General features: G+C 39.2%; 1 protein-coding gene across 5 annotated transcripts in view; it reads right to left on the reverse strand.

Annotated features, from left to right (window-relative positions):
• Positions 1-20,342, reverse strand: part of ARID1B (AT-rich interaction domain 1B) — a 324,234-nt gene that overhangs the window by 70,618 nt on the left and 233,274 nt on the right. For all 5 annotated transcript variants that reach the window (XM_088161695.1, XM_088161694.1, XM_088161696.1 and 2 more), the window contains one exon: positions 10,879-10,968. In XM_088161695.1, the coding sequence (XP_088017821.1) occupies positions 10,879-10,968 (90 nt within the window). The remainder of the gene's footprint in view (positions 1-10,878; positions 10,969-20,342) is intronic.

Genomic DNA, 20,342 nt, shown 5'->3' on the forward strand with positions numbered 1-20,342 from the left:
TACCCATGAAAACACCCACTGAATGTTCTGGGTGCTGCTGTAAAATATCAGATGGATTCTTTTGGTATTTGAAAATCTTGGCTTGAATATGAAAAAACCTTACTGAAAAATAGAAGCTCAAACAAAAAGGACGTGACTGCAAAGGAACAGGTTATTGCAGATCAGTTGATGGACAGCAACTGTCTACTGGCACACACTTAACCCACGGTCAATGAGAAGTCTTTTGATTTAGCCAGGAGTAGTCCATCGATTTTCATGAATGAATTAAACCTGTAAACATGTGCAACACTTACTCATTTTAAGCTCACAAAAACTTTGGAGTTTACAGTGATAGCAGATCATTAACTTATGCATCTGATAAATAAAAAATGAGGAAAGGTACAAGGTTCAACAGTATACTGTAAAAATTAACTTACCTAAGAAAAAAATACACTTGGCTACGGCTCTTTCTAGAGGGCTATTTGCTTAGTGACAGAGCTTGGGACCAGAACAACTGAGGAACCTTTCTGAGTAAGGAACAAGGAAGTTCCCCTTGTTCAAGGGCAGAGGCTGAAGAAAGGGCTATTACTAGCTAGACCAGCTTATTACTCTGAAAATCGTGGAATAAGAAAAGTAGAAACAGATTGGATGCATACACTGATCATCAACTAATTAGAGAAAAATAACATAAAATCCTATGCTTATGAATCAGCTCAAAAAAATTAAGTACGTGAAGAGATGTTTTCCACTACCCCTAAAGGAAAAACTTCTGTGTGGGGAAAAACACAGAAATTTCCAATGCTTAGCATTTTAGCAAAGCACTGGTCAGTACCCTTGAGAAAAAAGAGCAAATGTTTGCACACCCATGACACAAGTTTTTGGCAGACCTTCCTTTCTCAGACAACAGTTTGGGTTGTATCCACTCTCTCAGGATTTTCACCAGAGTATACAATAGTACTGCGATGGATCTAAAGCAGTGACTCCCAAATCTAGCTCAACTGTGGATAAACAACACTGAGATGCATTATTCTATGATTTGGCACTCTGTTAGCATGGCAGGATGTTCAGGAACATCATAGTCACACTGAAACTCTGCCCAGTCCACCCGTTTCAGATGGCAAGGGCAGCTCAGGAAGGCCTCGGACTGGTGAACTGTGCCTGGGTTTTTGCCCAGCTGAACATGTCCACAGTCAGCACCTCAGAGCACTGCAAGGAAACATCCAACAGAACACAACTCACACATTAATTAAGTGTTCTAGTAATTCAAAGAGTTGGTTATTCTCATATAAGCCTGAGATAGCAGAATGATAAATATGCAACCAGGTGGTCTGCAGATGGCATTGAACAAACATCTTCAAATGGTGTGGTCAAACCTGATGCGTGGCTTACAGACAGCAGGAGCTAAGAAAATACTGTTGTACCATTGCTTATGGGGGCCAGCTCTACCTGGGATAAACTACTATTGTCACTGGCAAAGAATGGTGTGGTACCTACCCTTCAGGTGCCACTTAAAATAAACACTGAAAAGGACACAGTGAGAGAGATTTAGGTACTGGAAAAAATCTAAGCAGACAAAAATGTTATACAGGTCTAAACAAATAACAGCAATTAAGAAACCGGTGAAGGTTTGATGCATGTACCAGAAAAGAAACCAAGTAAATAAAGTGATATCATGTAGCATTAAAAAACCTGGTACCTAGAGCAAGCAGGCACAGGATTTCTTTACATTCGAGATACCTCATATCATATTTCCATTTTCCAAAAAGCAACCTTATTAACACATGCCCAGTCAGAACTGTGTTTGACACACACAAAGCATCTGACTTACCCATACACACCACAGGGTGATGGGTTGGTGAGCATGAGTGGCTGAGCTTGAAGTGTCAATCTCATATTTAGATGATGCAAATACTAATTCTCAATATTCTTGTCCAGTTAATAGGCAGATAAAAGAAGTACCAAATCAAATAAATAAAATACCTGCACTGCACCAATACAGTATCTTTGAACATAGTATTTTATACAAGCTAAAAGAAGTATTTAAAATTTCTCATTTCTTTCTCCAATCACATTATATTTTTAGAAAAAAAGTCCTGAAATGTTTTTAGGAGAAAGGTCTTTGAGAAAAAAGAGCAAATGCTTGCATATCAATGATACAGTTTTTGGCAAAATTTCCTTCCTCAGACGTTCACTCTCTCAGTTCTTCTGAGAACTCTTCTACTTCTAATGAACTGCTCTTCTTCTAATTAGAAGTTCTTCTAATGTTTCTCCATTAACCATGAAAAAATGTAATCAAGTTTCTACACTCAGATTTTTTTTCAGCCCACATAAAAACCCACATAAACCTTGCCAGCTTCTCCAAGTCCATCAGAGCACCAAGAAAACCATCTGAAGCTCTCTCTAGGCTAGAGTAACAGTGACACGATTTCCCTTTGGTATCTGGACAATTTATTTTCACAATGGCATCTGCTAATATCTGCACTACAACCACTACATTTCTTCATATCCATTCAACAAAGAATGTTTCTTTGCTTATGTGAAAAAGCAGTAAGGAAAACATCACTATAGCAAAATTAGGATTTCCTGCAAAGACCACTGCAGTATTTCTCATTTCCACAAAAAGACCAATGTTCTGTTTAAGAAAAAGCGCTGGACTGGTTTTATTTTTCTTTAAAATTATTTTCTTATTATGCTTTAATATCTATCTTACAGTCTCCTCACTGTTTATTTGTCTGACTGCTTCTCTTCACAATGTGAATAGCTTTGGGGAAGATGGAAACTAATGACCTAGCTAAGGTTTTAACCCAGACCCCCTAGTGTTTTACCAGCTGTGCTATTAAGTTAACTGGCTGAATCTCCTCTGCTTCTCTCTCCAATATTACAAAACCGGGTCTATGTATAGCATGCAATAATGTTTAAATTTTTCCCACCCCTAAACCTCCCTCTGCTACTGCCTAGCATTGAAATTCACATAATCTATCATTGATAAATTAGAATCTGGGGAAGGATCAGACAGATTACCCAGATGGTAGCTGGGGAAGAAATATCCAACCTTTCCTAATGCAAACCTTGCATAATGCTCTCTGATGCAAATTTTGTGTGCTATACTGAGGACAAAGAGGGAAAGACATTTGTGGAGATGTTCATGCACAGACTAAACAAAAATCTCATTGCTCATCCACCCTTTTTACACATAATTTCTTGCTGTAATACACCTTACACAAGATGCTTTTACTATGGTGCTTGAAAAATCAGGGTCACAGTGACTTGCAGTGGTAAAGCTCCCACCCTGCCCTCCGAGCTGCCCCTGAAGGGAATCCTGAATTTCAGTAGGTAGCTTGGGCTGCTAGAATTCATCTCAGCAGCAACATGAAAAACCTGAGGAGTCCGTCTGCTTTGCACAATCGACATTTGTCTAAGTTTTGCTAATAATGTGCACACTTCGGAAAATCAGGGAGGAGAGCAAGGAAGGAACGACATTTTATAATGTGTCATGTGCAAAGCCTCCAGGCTTAATGGTCTAAATTTCAGGTTTGAAAATTTTATCCTCCCCAGAGACTGCTGTTCAAAGGTTCCTTGAGTCAACTCAGATCTTCCTTTTCATGAAGTAAATATTTTGAGTATCACTATATATATTTTGTGGACAAGACTAAAATATATGTATGATGTGTCTTCTGTTGCACACACGTAAAATAAATCATATTGTTTCTTTCAAAAACACAAAATCAGTGTGCTGTCCCCAGTTCCAAAATGCCTTTGCCTCAGCCTTATTTTTACCATGATTTATGATTTGACTGACTTTTTTCTTTCCTTGATTTGCAGCTGTTCCCTGATGAGTGTTTATTCTTTTGGCATCCTTTGGGATGGTAGGAATTATCCAGTGTTAGCTATTACTACATATATTATATAGATTTCAACTCACTGTCCTGTATATTAATTTACAAAGACATAAAGGGTCTTAGATCAGAGGCTGTTTATCTTCACAGAAGCTTCATAAAAACTTAGGTACTTAGGTTAACTTAGGTACTGATGAAGTAAAGTGTCCTGACAACCACGGTGCTGTTTAACAGGCAGCCCACTGGCAGATCCCAGTTTACAGGCCACGATGGGCAACTCTCCCAGGGACAGGGATCGTACCCAGTAACTTTACATCAAGTGTGTGACAGCAACATTGACTGTCACTCTAAGTTCTTCATCAGTAACTGCTGTAGCTTATCTTGCTCCCTGAGCCCAGAGGCAGGGAATTTCATGGCTGCCTAATGAAGTGAGTGGAAACTTTTCTATTGAGAAGTCTCTCTGCTGGCAACTATATAACTCTCTCAGAATAAGTCAATTCTGCTCCCTAATCTCAAAAAGAGAATCCCCAATTTAGTTTAAAGAATGAAATAAAGATTCATCTCCAAGTATAACAAGATTTAACAGAAACAAGAAGAGTGTAATGACCAGCTGCTCATATACAAAATTTATTTGTTGAGACCTGACTCTGGGTTTTGATTGTACAGATATTATTATTTACTTCACATCCTACTTCTGCAGTTTTGCTGTCCCCCAGCATGGCTTATCATATGTAAATCATACCCTTTTGTCCTTTGATTCTTCTTGCAGATGGCCTGCTGTATATTTAGTATAGGCTACAACTAATCAGATCAACCTAAAGCTGAGATTGGCTGGTGTATGTCTGAAATCCAAGTACAATCGGGAACCAGCATCCTGAAACGGCAATCGACTTCTTTAAGAATTAACCTGTTTTGGCAGAGTAACAAAATTTCTAATACTTTTGGGCAAGAAAAGCAGGTTTTCCTGAAACACTTGAGAGACAAACAGACACAAAACTATGCCCTCCACAGCTCAGAGAGAAAAACAGTAACTTTTCATCCCAGTGACGTTGATTACTAATCAAAGTGGACATATTGTAAGCTTTTTTGCCGTGCATTGCTAATCAAAATACCAAAGAAAAATAGTGTGTGCACATTAAAAAAACCTGCTTATCACACTGACACTACATTTCAGTGCACTTCTACTTGTACAATCCAATTAAAAATAGAGAGCTAAAAACGAATGTTGGCCCAATCTTTTTAAAAGACTGTTGATAAATTTAGCACTCACTAAGTTGAGAAAGCAATGTAGCTTTTTGAGTCACTAAAAAAGCTTAGTGCCTGGCTCTACGACATGGCTCTGCCTTCACATACAGACCTGCTCTGTGTACTCCTATGCATCATGTTTCTGCTTCATCACACGCCCTGAGATAAAAAGGGATGTTTTACAGAGCTAGTGTGACAGTTTCAGCTTTTCCTCCTTATGTGATGCACTTCTGCTTGTTGAGGGCACAATTCCTCTAGCCCCAGTTTTCCAGGCATGATTTCTGCCCAGTCTGGCAGAGTGTTCCTGCATACCAGACAGAGCTCTCCAGGTCAGCTCCCCTGCACTGACCCACTTGGAGAACACTGTGTGCAGGAGAGGCACTCAAACATACCTGTGGGTTTGCACTCTATGCATGTCTCAAGCATCTTTCTTTAAGAGCCTGAAACACTTCAGTCTACATCAAGTAAACTTATTACCAAGTCTGATTTAACCTTAAGTGGTGTCATCATTAACATGGCAAGCAGAAGAATGTTAATGACAAGAATCATTTTATTCTCTAGCTCCTCAGTGCTCTGAATAGATCCCAAATCCCCAAATGAGAGCAAAAAACGTATTCTCAGGGAAAAAAGTCTTTTTAAGATCTAAAAGCAAACTACAGTATCTTTTTTGTTGCAATAAGAATTCTTTGATCTATTTTCTTCCTTCTGGTTTCTCTTTTTAAGTAGAAAATAGATTTCAGGGAAAAAGAATCTCTACCATCAAATGTCAGTATTAAGCCATAAATCTGATCAGGAATTGTAGGCGCAAAACACCTGATTGGTATTCTGTGTCCTCCACACAAGCAAAAACGTTTATTTTTCGTTAGAAGAAAATGCATGACAGTGGAATTTATGTAATGACTGTGTACAAATAAGCATGCCCAGAAAACAGTTAAAAGGGAGAAAAATACCTGTATGAAATCTAATGGGTAAATTAGGAAATTTTAGTTACAGGAATTCAGTTGGTACTTAGTGTTTGTAGGGAAGCACAAAGAGAACATCAAAATGCCTGATCACATCCCATCTGTTACAACCTCTCACTGGATAACATCTTGACTGCCAAAAAAGCTATTTAAATTTACTACATTGCAGCTACTGATAAATATCACTTCTGTGGAGATCTAATACTAAATAAGGACAAGATCTGAGGATAAACCTTACAAGCAGCAGTGTCAAAAAGATCCAAATTTTGCTTAGTGTAACACCTGTACTCTTAAGAGCGTGCAGTTTCCTACTCCTTGTCCCCGACTGTGATATGTTTTTAATAGAGCACAAAACTACAACACTCCTCAAAAGCTGGATGTCAACAACGGAACAAAATAAAGGTAGAACAGAAAGAATGACATGAAAAAGAAAAAAATTAAAAGGTACTATAAGAAGGTGATGGAGAAGGCGGCAACTTCTATTCAACAATTTTGGAGGTGATTACTCCAGGCACTGTCCACATAGATCTGACAGGCACAGAATGCTGCCCTGAAACTGCCTCCAGCAATGGAATACATTTTCCAGCACATCACAGCAGCTGCAACGGCATCAATTCTGCTTGCAATCCATGTCCAAAAAGAAAAGTTCTCAGTGGTCCTATTTCAGCATATCTCAAGGACTAATTAAATCCTCATTACTATCTTCTAATTATTCCAGTGCTCTGGGATTTCACTCCGCAAGTCCCCAATGGTGCATTAGATGAAAAGGGTTAAATAACCTGTGTTGATTTTGAGACTCCAGATCTATTTCAGACCTTTAGCATATCATCAGCATTATCATGAATATTTAACTATGTACCGCTGTGAAAATTATAAGGGGAAAACAATTAAAGATTTTTTAAAAATTAATTCTGACCCATATACATTTGCACTAATAAATAAGGCTTCTTTAAGTATCCCCATTATGAGAGTGCTTGCTAGAGTAATAATGTGAAGTCATTAACTGTTTTCATTAAATTCAATGGTTTTCAGGAGCTCCCAATTCACTATTTTAATATAAGACTGAAACCTGACATCTACATATACCCAATTGCATAAGCATGAAAATATTATTTAAAAGCAGGTAAGTTTTCTAACCTTTTTCAGAATTTCGTAAGGAACCATTCATTTCTGCAGGGGTAAAAGTGCCTATTTCAACATTTTTATGACAAATACTCTCGTAACAGTGCTTGCACAGGTGAGTGTTCATATAAGCAGACAGAAATCTCCATTAGTTTACACAAGTATGGGAGTATAAGCTATTGGCCAGGATGAAGGTTTCTTTTTCAGGCTGCAGCTTCAGGAAACTAATTTAGAGGGTCAATTGGGATGTGCTGGGCTTCTGTTTGATCCCTAGAAATAAATTCTAACTCGTTGAGCAGTTCTGGCTACTAAGGACATCCTCAAAGTACATCTTCTGAAACCCAAACAAGTAAGTAGAAACAGCGAACATAGGGAGGCTCAAGTGGCTGTGTACGTCAAGGATTTGCTGAATGATTATGACAGCCGAGGTATTACTGCTGCCCTACCTCTGGGGCTGATGCAAAAAAAGTTTATAAAGAGCTTTGACTTCAATAAACACAAAATAACAAACCCCTACTTTGGATCATATAAAGGAAAGTCTGGAGTAGGTCTATTAGAAATGGAGAGCAAGATGTGCATCCTCCTTCCTCCCAAAAACATAGCAAGTTTCGATGACTACCTCTATTAGTCACGACTACACTGTCATTACATTAACCTCAAGTAGTGGTAATTGTTGGGATTCAGCAGCAGTTAAACACACTCTTGCTTCTCCAAGAGACCTCTGACACCAGTCTGCCTCCACAGCTGTCCAGCTCCTATAGTTCTTTAGGATGTATGGGACTTGACTTCAAGTACTACTACTTTTCAAGTCACGTGAGCTAAAAATAGGTTATGTACATAAAATAAATGCAATTTCTGATTTCTTAGGTAGACAAGGTGTGTTGGTAGAACTAAAATAATTTTACTGATTGGGCATCAAACAACAGTGGCCAGTTATCAGCTGTGGGACAAGAAAGGAAGTGCCTTAAATAGCAGGCTACATTACACTGAGCAGGTCCAAATGTTCTACAGCTTGAGCCGGACATGAAAAATTTAAAAATTATTTTTAAAAAGTAAGCATTTTAATGCTTATTACAAAAAGTATGAAATAAACTATATAAAAAGAAAGTTGAGGAGCACAAAAAAATCCAATTCTCCAAGAAACTCCTATTACTGTATATATGCACTACATTACTACTCCCCTACTTTTACACACAGAATGTATATGTAAAACTGTGCTCATTGCTTCATGCTGCACTGTGAGATAGGGGATGTAGAATCTTAGGCAGACAAACATAAAAATCCCAGAAGGATGCTGAGTAACCACGGAAAGCACGGTAAAATATAATAAACATTTTAACAATAAAATCAGTAAGTGTAAATTTAATGGTTCAAGGTAGTGGTTTAGCATCCAAAAGTGCTACAGATCAGACTCCACCCATCAGTCAATCTTCATGGTAGCTGGTAAATAACATTTTTTACAAGTATTGAAAGCAGAGGATTCTGCTCAAGCAATGATTAGTAGACTTTTCTTCATTCAATTCTCTCTCTAAATAAGGAAAGAAATGCTATACAAAGTGTGAAAACAAACAACATTACCTTATCCTATGGAGTATCTCTGGGGATTTTGTTTTCATTTTCCTTTAATTTTTTTTCTCTTTTTTTGGAGAAAGTGTATCAGTAAGCCGAGAGTTTAAATTACTGTAACAGATGCCCAAGGATCAGGTGTCCTTAGCAGCAACGATTTTCTGCTCAGGTTTTTATCAGTAAATGACAAGCACTTTCCCCTTTGAGTCCCCATCATTCCCCCTCCTTCCTTTCTTCAAGTTCTGTGGAAACCAGTTCAAGCAAGCAAAGGAATCAACTAATGTAACAGCCTTTTTAAAAGGTGAAGTTTTCCATTTCAAAGGAGCCTCTAATCAATGACAGGGCACAAAAGGGAATGCACGCATGTTTATGCGCGTACAGCACAGACTTTAGAGAAGCTTTGGGGAACATGTTCTGCAAAATCAATATGACCTAGCTAGTTACAAATTTTGAATCTCCTGCATGAAACAAATGGACTTCTTGTACAAGCTGGGTCACAAGGATCATGCATATTACACCAGATTTTGCATACGAAGTGTGCAAAACCTGCAACATTCCAAAACACATTTTCTCTAAGAACATACCCACAATTCTGGCTGTGTAGATGAAAATCAAACTAAATCAATCCGTAAATTTTACTTTTCTCACTGTTACTTTCATGTTTGACTTCCCAATTATGGCAGCTGTCTTCTGTTTTACTTCTGAATACCTGTCTGCCTCTCCTGACCATACACTGAACCACAGTTTTGTTCTACAGCAGAACAGAGAGGTTCGACCTTTCCAGTTCTGTCAGACCTGTCCAACTTGTCCCCCAAAGCCAGGTGAGGAACATACACTGCAGAAATAATTATTAGTGGGCACTGTAACATTTTATGCCAAGACCCAGTTATGCCAGGAAATGCACACATCTTTCTAAGATGCTTGGGTCTTCAAAGCCTTCAACTGATCCATTCTTGCTGCCTCATGACATTTCTATCCCACAAAGCATCATGTATTTGTATCGGCTACTGAGGGCATTCTTTTTTCACCAAGCATTTACGTTATTCTGAGTTTTTTAAATGGGAAAATATGTCCCTGAACAAACAACTGAATATACAGAATGACTGAAAAGGAAACAAAACAAATCAGCATGGAATTCTGTATTTCATGTTCTCATTAATCAGCATTCCTGGAGGAGGGGACATTCAACCCAGAAAAATAGCAAAAATTAAGACTCTCTGCTCTTCTTTGTGAGTCCTCTTAGCTCCTCCTGGATGCTATCCCAGAAATTTGTCATTCTGTGAGTTCAACTTGTTTCACTGTGAGAAAACTTCTAGTATTTATGGTATCCCCATATGGTGCTACTTGGGATATTTCTGGAAGCAAGACATTTTAGGAGGGGCATTTCATAAATAACTCCATGTTTATCACAGTTATCATGTGTCTGTTTTGCAAGCCTGTCACTGGCACATGTTAACCACTGCAAGGACAGGATGCCCGGATTACAGAAGTTGATGGCACGTATGGCCACGCAACAAAGCTGTGACAACTGAATTCCATGAGTTAGGGAGAAAGGAGGTGAAAGGACAAAGGGCTTGAAGTTTATAAAATGCAACTTTAACTTAAAAATGCTCTGCTTATTTTTGTGAGCACACGGTAGGGAGCACCCTTTTAGAACAGTGCTCTTGCCTGCAAGGTTTTCCATGCAAGATTTCCAAATGTTTGAACTATTTGACCCAAATATTTGATTTCCCTTTATATTTAAAGACATTTTTATCCTAGAACTGACTAGAGGACTATTGTGTCCACACAAAGATATTAGAGATGATTAAGAACAGTAGCAAAACTGCTCATAGTTAGCACTCTTTCTCTACATCTTTATTCCAAGATAGGCAACAAAGAGTTGTGTTCTCCAGGACATGACTCAAGTATTTACAGAAACTGCTTTATACCCTGGGCATTCACTGTATTTTGAGAAAACCTTGTTTTCAATTATAGTTTGGTAAAACCTGCTATTCAGTTGCTCTTTCCCTGGAGATGGAAACCCTTCAAGCCTTTTACAATGAAGACTGTCATTATTTTCCCTGGGAAAAGAAAAGAAATACCAGGAAATCTCACATTACTAATGTGCAACTTAAAATGAAGGCTGCATTTGGCACCAATTGAAAAAGCCCCAACACCTAACAAACCTCGGTCCTGTGGCATTGGTGACTGGCTCAAGGCAGGGTGGGAGCTGGATTCTGACTGGCTGCCAGGAGGCTGCGGTGGCATCTGACTGCCTGTAACACACAGAGAGAAAAGGGAAAACACACTTGCTTTTAGCATTTCAGTGCACAAAACCAAGCATTGCTTCATTTTTCAACCACTCAACATCAAAGAAACTACCAGCTGTATAAGGTAAAGACAGAGCTCAACAGGTCTAGTTTTTTCACACTTTTTTCTTTTTTCTTCCTTTTATTTTTTGAAACCCATGGAGGAAACATGCACAAACACATTTAGCAACAGGCATGGCGAAATGTTCAATTTCGCACTGAGCGAGTTCCCAACCTCACCAACATGATCCAATTTATAGCTGCAAATCTCCTGACACATATTTCTGTTAGGGAGTTTAACAAAATCCAAGTCTGCTGAACAATAGGGCTCATCCTGCCTAGCTTAAACTGGCCTCCAGCCAGGCAGACATGGACTGCTGCCAACAATATTACCAATGAAAAATTCGGTCAATACAAAAATGACTAACAACAACAGTTTAAAAAGTATTTCAATGAATCAGTGGTTTTAATATTGTTTGAATGTCCATGTAGAAAATGGGAATAAAGAATAACATGCAGGCACATGTGGTGAAAGTGAATGTTTGAAAGAGATCAGCCAGAAAAGAGGTATCTTATTATTCAAATAAAAGCAAAGGAAGTTATTTATTAAAATAACTAGCTAAAACAGACATATCCATTTTTATGGCCTTGCTCAAAAGACATCCACTGCTGTCTACCCACCCAAACAAGCAGAGCACTGCCAGTGCTGTCTGTGAGGCTCAGAACACAAAATATTCCCTTTCAGTGTAAATGGATAATAAAGCAGATGCTTATTGCACTGATCTAAGTCACTCCTCTGGGTGACCATTCAACACCGTGTCAAGCAGAGAGGTCCATCTTACCACCCCCCAATGCCCCAGGGGCATAAGAATCAACCTGCCCCAGCCCAGCAGGAAGAAGAATGAGACCTGGACATCCCCTGGGACTCCTCTTTGCTCTCGGTCTGAGACATGGCTGCTTGTGACAGCCCAAGAGGCTTGAAGACCACCTCAGGTTAGGCAGCAAATATATACTTTAAGCATTTAGACACTTGTAGTGACGAGCACGGTATAAATAGCAGCAGACAGATTTATACCCCTCATCTTCGGAAACTGTTCAGATTGTTTTCCATTTGAAAGAAATGGAAAGAATAAAAACACAGGCAATAGATTTGTGCCTGCTGAGACTCATTTCCTCCTGCTCAGCAGCTGCCCCTCTGCAGTGGCAGGAGCAAGAATCCTGTGGACAGTCCTGGCGCTGGGAGCCGGGCTGACAGCGGGGCAGCAGGGTTGGGCTGCTTTAGAGCAACCAGGTGGACATAAATGCAGGAAAGAAAAGGAGTCTGCTCTGCTCCATCCACTGCCCGTCCCAAAGCTACCAGCTCTCGGCACCAACCCTGAAGAAGGCCAGACTGATACAGAACAAAGAGAAAAATCTGTAAATTGCAGAGTGTAACTACTGCCTAGCTATTCAGATGAGGTGCTTCTGCACTAGAAACATGACAGTCAACATTACCGAGAGCAGCTGTGACAACTGTCTCAGAGATGCAAATGCTGGACCAGAGGCAGAATTGCTCCTCCAAAAGACCAAACACGCCACTCAGCGCCCAAGGCTTTGGGTTCCACGGCCCATTCACGAACTCTGAGGCATATGACAATAATAATGACAAATTCCAGCTTATGTTTTGATGTCACTCAAGAGCAGGCTGTGGAGATGGTAAGTGCCTGCATTATAATGAAAGCTTTCAGCTTGACAGGAAGGATTCAGTGACTCAAGACTGTAAACAAACAGCATTTCCATGTTAACACAGGGCACTGCCACTTCCACTGTGTATGCCCCAGGCACCGCTATCAGAGAGAGCACTTCAAGTGGATGGGAACCATCTAAGGTTCCTACAAACACTTAAAAAACCCCCCCAAAACAACAAAAAAAAAAACAAAGCAGGAGTGGTTCTGACTGCACTGCATAGCTCTCAGCAGGATCTTCCTTTAGGTGGACTTGGCAACTTTAAGAGAAGCTATAGTGCAGAGAGTATCTATGATAGGCAACATACTTTGCATATACTATAGACGGTGTCTGTTTTTTTACATTGATAGTACCATCAGTTATCTGGCTGGAGCTTTAGCCTTAAGGATAATGTTCAATCACAGACCAGTAAAGTCAAGGTAGAACAATACCTGTACAACTTTTACACAGAAATCAGTTTCATCCACATCCTCAGTCAATACAGACTCTGGAGTTTTGCAGATTCACGGGAATTGTCAGTCTCTACAAACATTAATGCTATTTTTTCAGTGTACTGATTTTTTTCCTTATTAAACAAACTGTAAAGCAAAATTTTTGTTTCACAAATAAAAACTGTTTCATAAACATGACCAACTGGGCACATATTCCAACAAGTAACAAACTTTCAAGAGACGTATCCACTATGCTAATTATCAGTGGGTGCTACAGATTATCCAGGTGCTGGACATGAAGGTACTGCATCAAAATGTTTTCAATCGAGCTGCCGTTTTATTCTTAGAAGTGATGTGAAAGGTAAAAGGAGGTTAAGCACCCAAATACCTTTGAAGACTTGAACTGAACTCTTAATTTGGGTATCAAACTCCTATCGATTGGGAGCTGATGACAGGACTTTAAAACCTTTGAAGATCCCGTCTGCTATGCTTTTTAAGTTTCTTTGTCATGAAAAGAAATGACCTTAAAGATTTTCCATTTCTTTCCTTTAAATGATAGTAATCCTTTTCTCTTTCAACCAGTATTGCAGTTGTGTTTCTTGGAAGACACTTTAAATAATACATGAACAGACTTTTCTATTTTATTTGGGAAGGAAAACTTCTAGGAAAGAAAAACAACCCTTTTTCGTTTTTAACATAACTCCTGCAGCTATTCAAGACAGAAAAAAATAAATCTAGTTGTTTTTCTTTTTTTCCACTAACAGACTACTGCCTCCTTTGACCCAGTCATACACAGAAGGAAGTTTAAACAGGGATGACCTTTTCCCATCTTTTGTACACCACTGTTGTCACATTGGTGAGATACTCCACCTGCCAAAACGTATGCAAAGTGAATACTGCAGATGTTTCACAATACTACTATTATGCAAAACCACAGAAAATGCAATAATGTATGTTAAAAGGATAGAAGCTGCTATGCTAGTTCTTTTCCATATATTTAACAGAGGAGCAAAATGCTATTCAAATTTATATAGCTATCTAGTAAAATTAGTTGTTAAAACTACTGAAACCAGCAGTCTACCTAATATAATATCTGCTATTTAAAATTTTAAAAAAAGAGTCAGCTGAAGAGGTAAGGGAATTTAAAAATGCATAATACTATATTTGTAAGCAGGTTTTCTCTTTTTTAAATTATATCAAAGGCTTTTAAATTTTTTCACTTTGAAAATCTTCACTTCGAATGGAATCAGGGGAGACTGAACACTACGTTTGGCAAAGATTGAGGAAAGTACTAAATAGTGACTACATGGCTAAAGCCATGCAGTTAAACTGTAAAAAGTCAATTCCTTAGGGCCAACATAGCAAGGAAGAGCAGACCTTTGATTTCTGCTAAAGAGGGGTCCTTACAGTCCACATCAGCAATGTTTTGAAAGATGCTGAGGGCTCTCTGCTCCCATCAGTGTAATGATACTGGAGGATGCTGGGCTGTGACACCCTGTACCAGCTGGACAATACCTCACAGAATTATGCCTGAACAATTGAGTCAAGAAAACACTTTGGTGGTAACAAGCTCCTTCTAGGAAATAACCAGTTATGGGGGGAAGAAGGGATATAAGCACAGGAATTTTAAGATGCATGAGGAACTGGAGGGCGGGGAACTGATCATAGTCTGTGTTGAAAGTAGAACACTAGGCTGAAGGGAAGGCAGAAGTTACACATCTTGTGGGTTGTCTTTGGGACAATTCCCAATCTAATTTAGGAATTGAGAGCTGGATTAATGACATCATTGATCACAAAGTAGGGATTATTACTCAATACAAAAGATGATCAAAATGCTACCTAAGAAACCCTTGGGACCACCTTTTGGCTTGGAGTATTAAAAATGCAAACGTTTATATACATGAATCTTCAGGCATTCTATAACTGAAGAGCTGTAGGTTATCAGGCAGACATGGGAGGATAAAAGGAGGGAAAAATCTGACCACATCTGTTGACCTAAAATGGTTATAGCCTACAAACATCTATCACTAACCATGTCATGTGGCACTCAAAGAAACAAATTTATCACTAGGATAAAGTAGGAGGATTGTTCACAGTAGAGGTAAGACAACACAACATCACTGCTGATGTGTCACTGGTGAGCCCTCATAGAGACAAACCCAGAAAGCCTAATGCAAACTAGAATGGGAATGGGCTACCAGCATGAAATGACAGGAGGCTGAAAGTGTGAGTATTATTTAGTATGACAAAAACTAGAGCTGGAATTTTATGACTTCTTTTCTAAAATATGTATTTGAGACTAAATATCAGGGAGGAAAAAGAGCATGATGATGGTTAGGAGGATAATCCAACCATTACTGGAGCTTGAAACAGCTTCGTTTTACGAATAATGAGGTCCTGAAAATCTAGTGATTAAGATGAAATCTGATAAAATAATAGGGTAATCATCACACAGTCAATGTTACAATAAAGGCTCATAGACTAGAAGAGACATTCCAGGTCTTGGATCCCTACATCAGAAATGAAAGAACATAAGTAGGCTTCTATATGAGAGTGTTTCAAATGAGCTTTCCAGGAAATTGGAAGTGAGGTGCAAATGACCTCAAAGGAAAGAAATTTTTCTATGGGTAGCATAAAGGAAACTGGTCATGTGTTTTGTGTTATCTCTTTCATCTTATAAAGCCTATGACCCCTTAAGAATAAAGATTATTTTCTTCCTTAATTTATGCATTGTAGCCAAGCTTCCTGTTGTATCAACAGTACCTTTTAAATTACATATTCATTCAAGTAAAAAGTAAGGGTTGTCTGCATATCCTCTCAAATTAAGACATGCAAAGTATTAAAACCTTCCTCCTATCTATGTAGTAATCTGAGTGCAGATGTTTTAAAAGGCCTGAGACATGAGGATGTTTTCAGACACAGCAGCTGGGGCTGTGCTGAGATACGTAGAGTCAAACACACTCAGACCAAGCCGCCTGGCTCTGCTTAGCACCACACTGCAGCTAATAACCCCTCACAATGCTGGTAATACACTGCAGCCTGCTTACCGAGACAATTTCCACCTCCCTTAGCCAGGAACTTGGGACCAAACCCAGAACCTTCCTGCCTTGGAATGCTTTTGGTGGCTGGCCGAGAGGCTCACTGAAGGTGAGACCACAAGAAGCTGATTTGTTCTCCTGCAGCAACACAAAGCTTCTGTACAAGCTTCTAAACAAGAAGCTTATAAACTCACACCAGATTTATGGATGCTTTACATCATAAAGTGTTATCAAGATTGTTGTCAGGCCTAGCCCTGATTTTCCGTATTACCTCTTAAAACAAATGTATCCCGCTTCAAAAACACAAGATTCCCTAACATATATATCACAATCCATGTTAAATCAACATGAAGTAAAAACCTCCACTTTGCTTCTCATGAAAGTGCAAAATTCTCAGACTACCAACACTTGAAAGTTACACTCTCACCTTCTTTTTCCTATCTATGTCATATTCACCAAATCAGTAATAGGATTGTGGGTGAGTTTCAAAGAAATCACTGTAACTTAAGTGCTAAATTGCTCTCAAATCTCCATTAAAAATGAAACAATGAACAAAGTGGCCCAGAGAACCCTAGCTCTGACTTTTCTCTGCACAAATGCAAAAGCATAAATATCTTAATTTCATGAGTAGAAGCTACTTGTTTGACACGATATAACATTTAATTCAAAGCAAAGTTGACACTGACAGGATGAGGTAGCTACTCAATATTTTGTTTCATCCTCATTACTCAGTGTGTAGTCCCAAGGTATTACTTATGGAACACCATCCAAATGTCACCCTTACTACAGAATAATTCATTATATTATGGACTTCAAAAAAAAGAATTAAATAGTTGAAACTGGGGCCTGTCAAATTAAGACAGACAAGATTTATTCCCAGGTTGTGTAACCTCTGAGTAAGGTATGAAGACCGTAACAAATACTCAGGAGTATGAAGTGAAATAATTGTTAGTACTGCCTGAACTGACAACGGTCTTGGTGGCAAGGGGAAGGAAAGAAAATATATTGCCCTCCCAAGGCCAAAGCTCTTTTTGCTCTGGAAGGGAAGGAAAAGCAGTACCTGACAATACCAAGTGGGTCTGTTTCATCCATGCCCCATCCAGAAGTCCTCTTTGGTGTTTGGACCAAAGTGAAGCCCCTTCTCCTGAGATTTTGGAAATAAGCCTAAAGCAAGCTGTCAATGGGAATCTTCAGAAGCATGCAACTCACCCAGATAATGAGTGGCTTTCCAGGAGGTCACAGCAAGCACCTGTCTGCCTGAGGACTATTCCTTCCCAACAAATTCCAAAATTCTGCTGCAAACCAGGAAGGCAGTAGAGCTCCTCAAAATTAAGGATGCATCATTTAATTACTTGAATAAGCGAAGGCATAAGTCAGTCTAAATCTAGGAATCACTGCTTCTCTATCCTCAGTAACACCCACCCCAGACCTGTAATTTCACTTTGCAGTTATGAAAAGTTTCATTTGGGGGAATCAAATTCTTTCTGCTTTCACCTCTGCCTCACTCTGCATCCATTTAATGCATTATTTTCATTAAGCTCGGGAGAGTTTCCAGCCAAGGATATTTCTGCTGGAGGCCAGTCCAGAATGGTGCAGCCCAGGATAGCAACCAGTTAAATCTTTTCTAATCCCCACATTCAGAAACGGTGGCTCACAGCGGCTGGCATGCAGGAACTGAATAGAGCAGGCAAGCTCATATTTCTCTCACCAGGCCAAATTAATAAAAACAAAACCTGATTTCTCCTTCTCGTTTTCCTATTCTTCCTGTTCCCCAATATTTTTCCTCTTTCAAACAATTTTTTTTTTGTTTGAGAAGCCTAATGTTTGGCTGCCTTCTGAAGAAATGGGCACAGTGACAGATGAAAGGCCGTATTCATCGCCTAATTCAGAATAGGGAAAAACCGACTGCTGTGCATTTAAGATTCTAACAACCTTGCAATTTTGTAGAGCCGTTTTCCCCAACCCATTCTTTTGAAGAAATCTGCTTTTATTCTGTTAATAACTAACCACAGTTGCAGCAGCATGGATCCGATTAGCAGTTCTTACGCTACAAAGAGGGTTGGGGGGAGGCTGTGAACAGGGTTGCCAATTTGTCCACCTGGGTCCCCAGAAGAAAGATTAGATGAGGTGCTTGCTCCTTTCTTCCCCACTTGCTCACTGCTCTGCACTAGACAGACCTCTTCAAAGCTCAGCCACTGATTTAATTTCTTTTTTTCCCCCTCTAAAGTCTGGTTTAACCATCCCTCCACATGTTTTGCACTCTGTCACTGCGTCCCTCCAAAGCGATGGCGTGAATTGGGATGAGAGGAGTTGGTAGAGGCTGCAGCCACAGCTTGCCAGCACTTTCTCTCACACCTCTACAGGGTCTCTGAATTGCTTTTAGATTTTTGAAAATTGTATTTTCTTAAATTTTTGAAGGAATCGCCTATGTTCTTTAGGGAATGATCCAGACCTGGTAGTCATGCTGTGTTTTTTCACTCTGTCCTTTTAATCCTTCCACAAAAATGGTAGTTTTGCTTGCATTTGGACTGAAGTAAAAGACTGAAAGGATTGCATGGATTTAGTAATCTGTAATTACTTAGGACACATCATTACATGTTTGTAGTAATTACATGTAATGCAAAAAGCATATACTTCAGCTAGAGAAAAACTATTCTCAATTTTTTTATAAAATGTAAATTAAACAGAATATAAAACTGTAATTGATGCAAGCACTAAATATCTAAAAGCTCCTAACAAAGGAGAGGGTAGTATTTCTTTCTTATATTTGGCTCATTTCTTCCTTCCAGAAATGAAACCTACCCTGCCACACACCTGAAACTTAAAACCTCAGAATTCTATTTAGGGATTTAAACCAAGTTCCAAAAGGAAGAATTTTTCATTATCAGTGCTCATTCTCTAGACTGTATTTATAACTAGGAGGAGATTTTTTTCTCTAAGCTGTTCCTCATTGTATCACCTGCATTCAAAAGCCTGAGAAGCACAACAGATGTAGCAGATATACACTTCTAAAATTTGCCACGTAATAAAAACCTTAACTCCTAACTTTAACATTGCCAAATTTTAACCAAACCACAGATCAATTTTCATTTATGATATCTGCAGTGTGAAAACATGCAAGATACAAAAGAAAGGGTGAATGTGATGTGAAATAGCTGTTTCTTATCCATATTTCTTTTCCCTGGATCCAGTTAAGTTTAAGAATTTCTCAGAATCAGGCAGTATTAACTTGGAAGACCAACAACGATGGAGTTTGAGTTCTCCCTGCTCCTCCTGGCTCTCTCAAGTCTAGCAAGCAGGGAAAAATTGGAGCAGCGCTACATGGCAATGAGCTATTTAGCTAGTCCTGCCTCTACTCCTTATACTAGATAACTGTCTCTGATTAAAGAGCATTTTAGTAGCAAAATGTATGTGCTCTCACTAATACTACCCTCAAAAGGAACAAATCCTCAGCTAATCTAGTTTTTCTTATTGTGTTATATTGCATATTACACAGCCCTGGTCCCAGCAATTCTCAGGGATGAGGGAGAAAAGGGCAAGTTGAATGCATAAAGGATAAAAGCACCTTGAGGCAAACCTGCTTCCAAAAACCATTTGGTGGGTCTGATCTCCCTAGAAGACAAGATCTATCATGCCATATTTCATCTTGCCCGACAACGATAAGCTCCAAAGACCGGTGCGGAAGCGAAGCAATTCTTCATGTATTTTTAATCAACCGAGAACTTTCATCTGGCGAGCTCCCTCCGCAAGGTCACACGCACCACGCGCGGCCACGTGCCTCTCGTGCAGTTTGCAAACACCAACTCCTATGTCAGCTTCTGTTTGGAAGGGGGAGCATGAACATTAGCAACTCCTGGTTATATCATTTATAAACATGCAGATGTGGATTATTAAAGATTAATGCATTTTGGGATTGGTGTCGGCATTCCGTTTGTCTCACGCCGAAACCAATTCTGTTCTTCATTAGTCAACGACAACCCACATCACCCTGTTGTGGAAGAGAAATCAAAGGTGCAAGCGTGAATTGAGAATAAGTGATGAAACTGATTACTAAGAAACTTAACGGCTGTAATCAATCAACACATCACAATAATTTGAGTCCACTGTTATCTGAAGATGGGAACAAAACAGAAAAGCTGCCAATGGA

This window comes from Sturnus vulgaris, chromosome 3, assembly GCF_052056855.1.
Source record: "Sturnus vulgaris isolate bStuVul1 chromosome 3, bStuVul1.hap1, whole genome shotgun sequence".
Lineage (NCBI taxonomy): Eukaryota > Metazoa > Chordata > Aves > Passeriformes > Sturnidae > Sturnus > Sturnus vulgaris.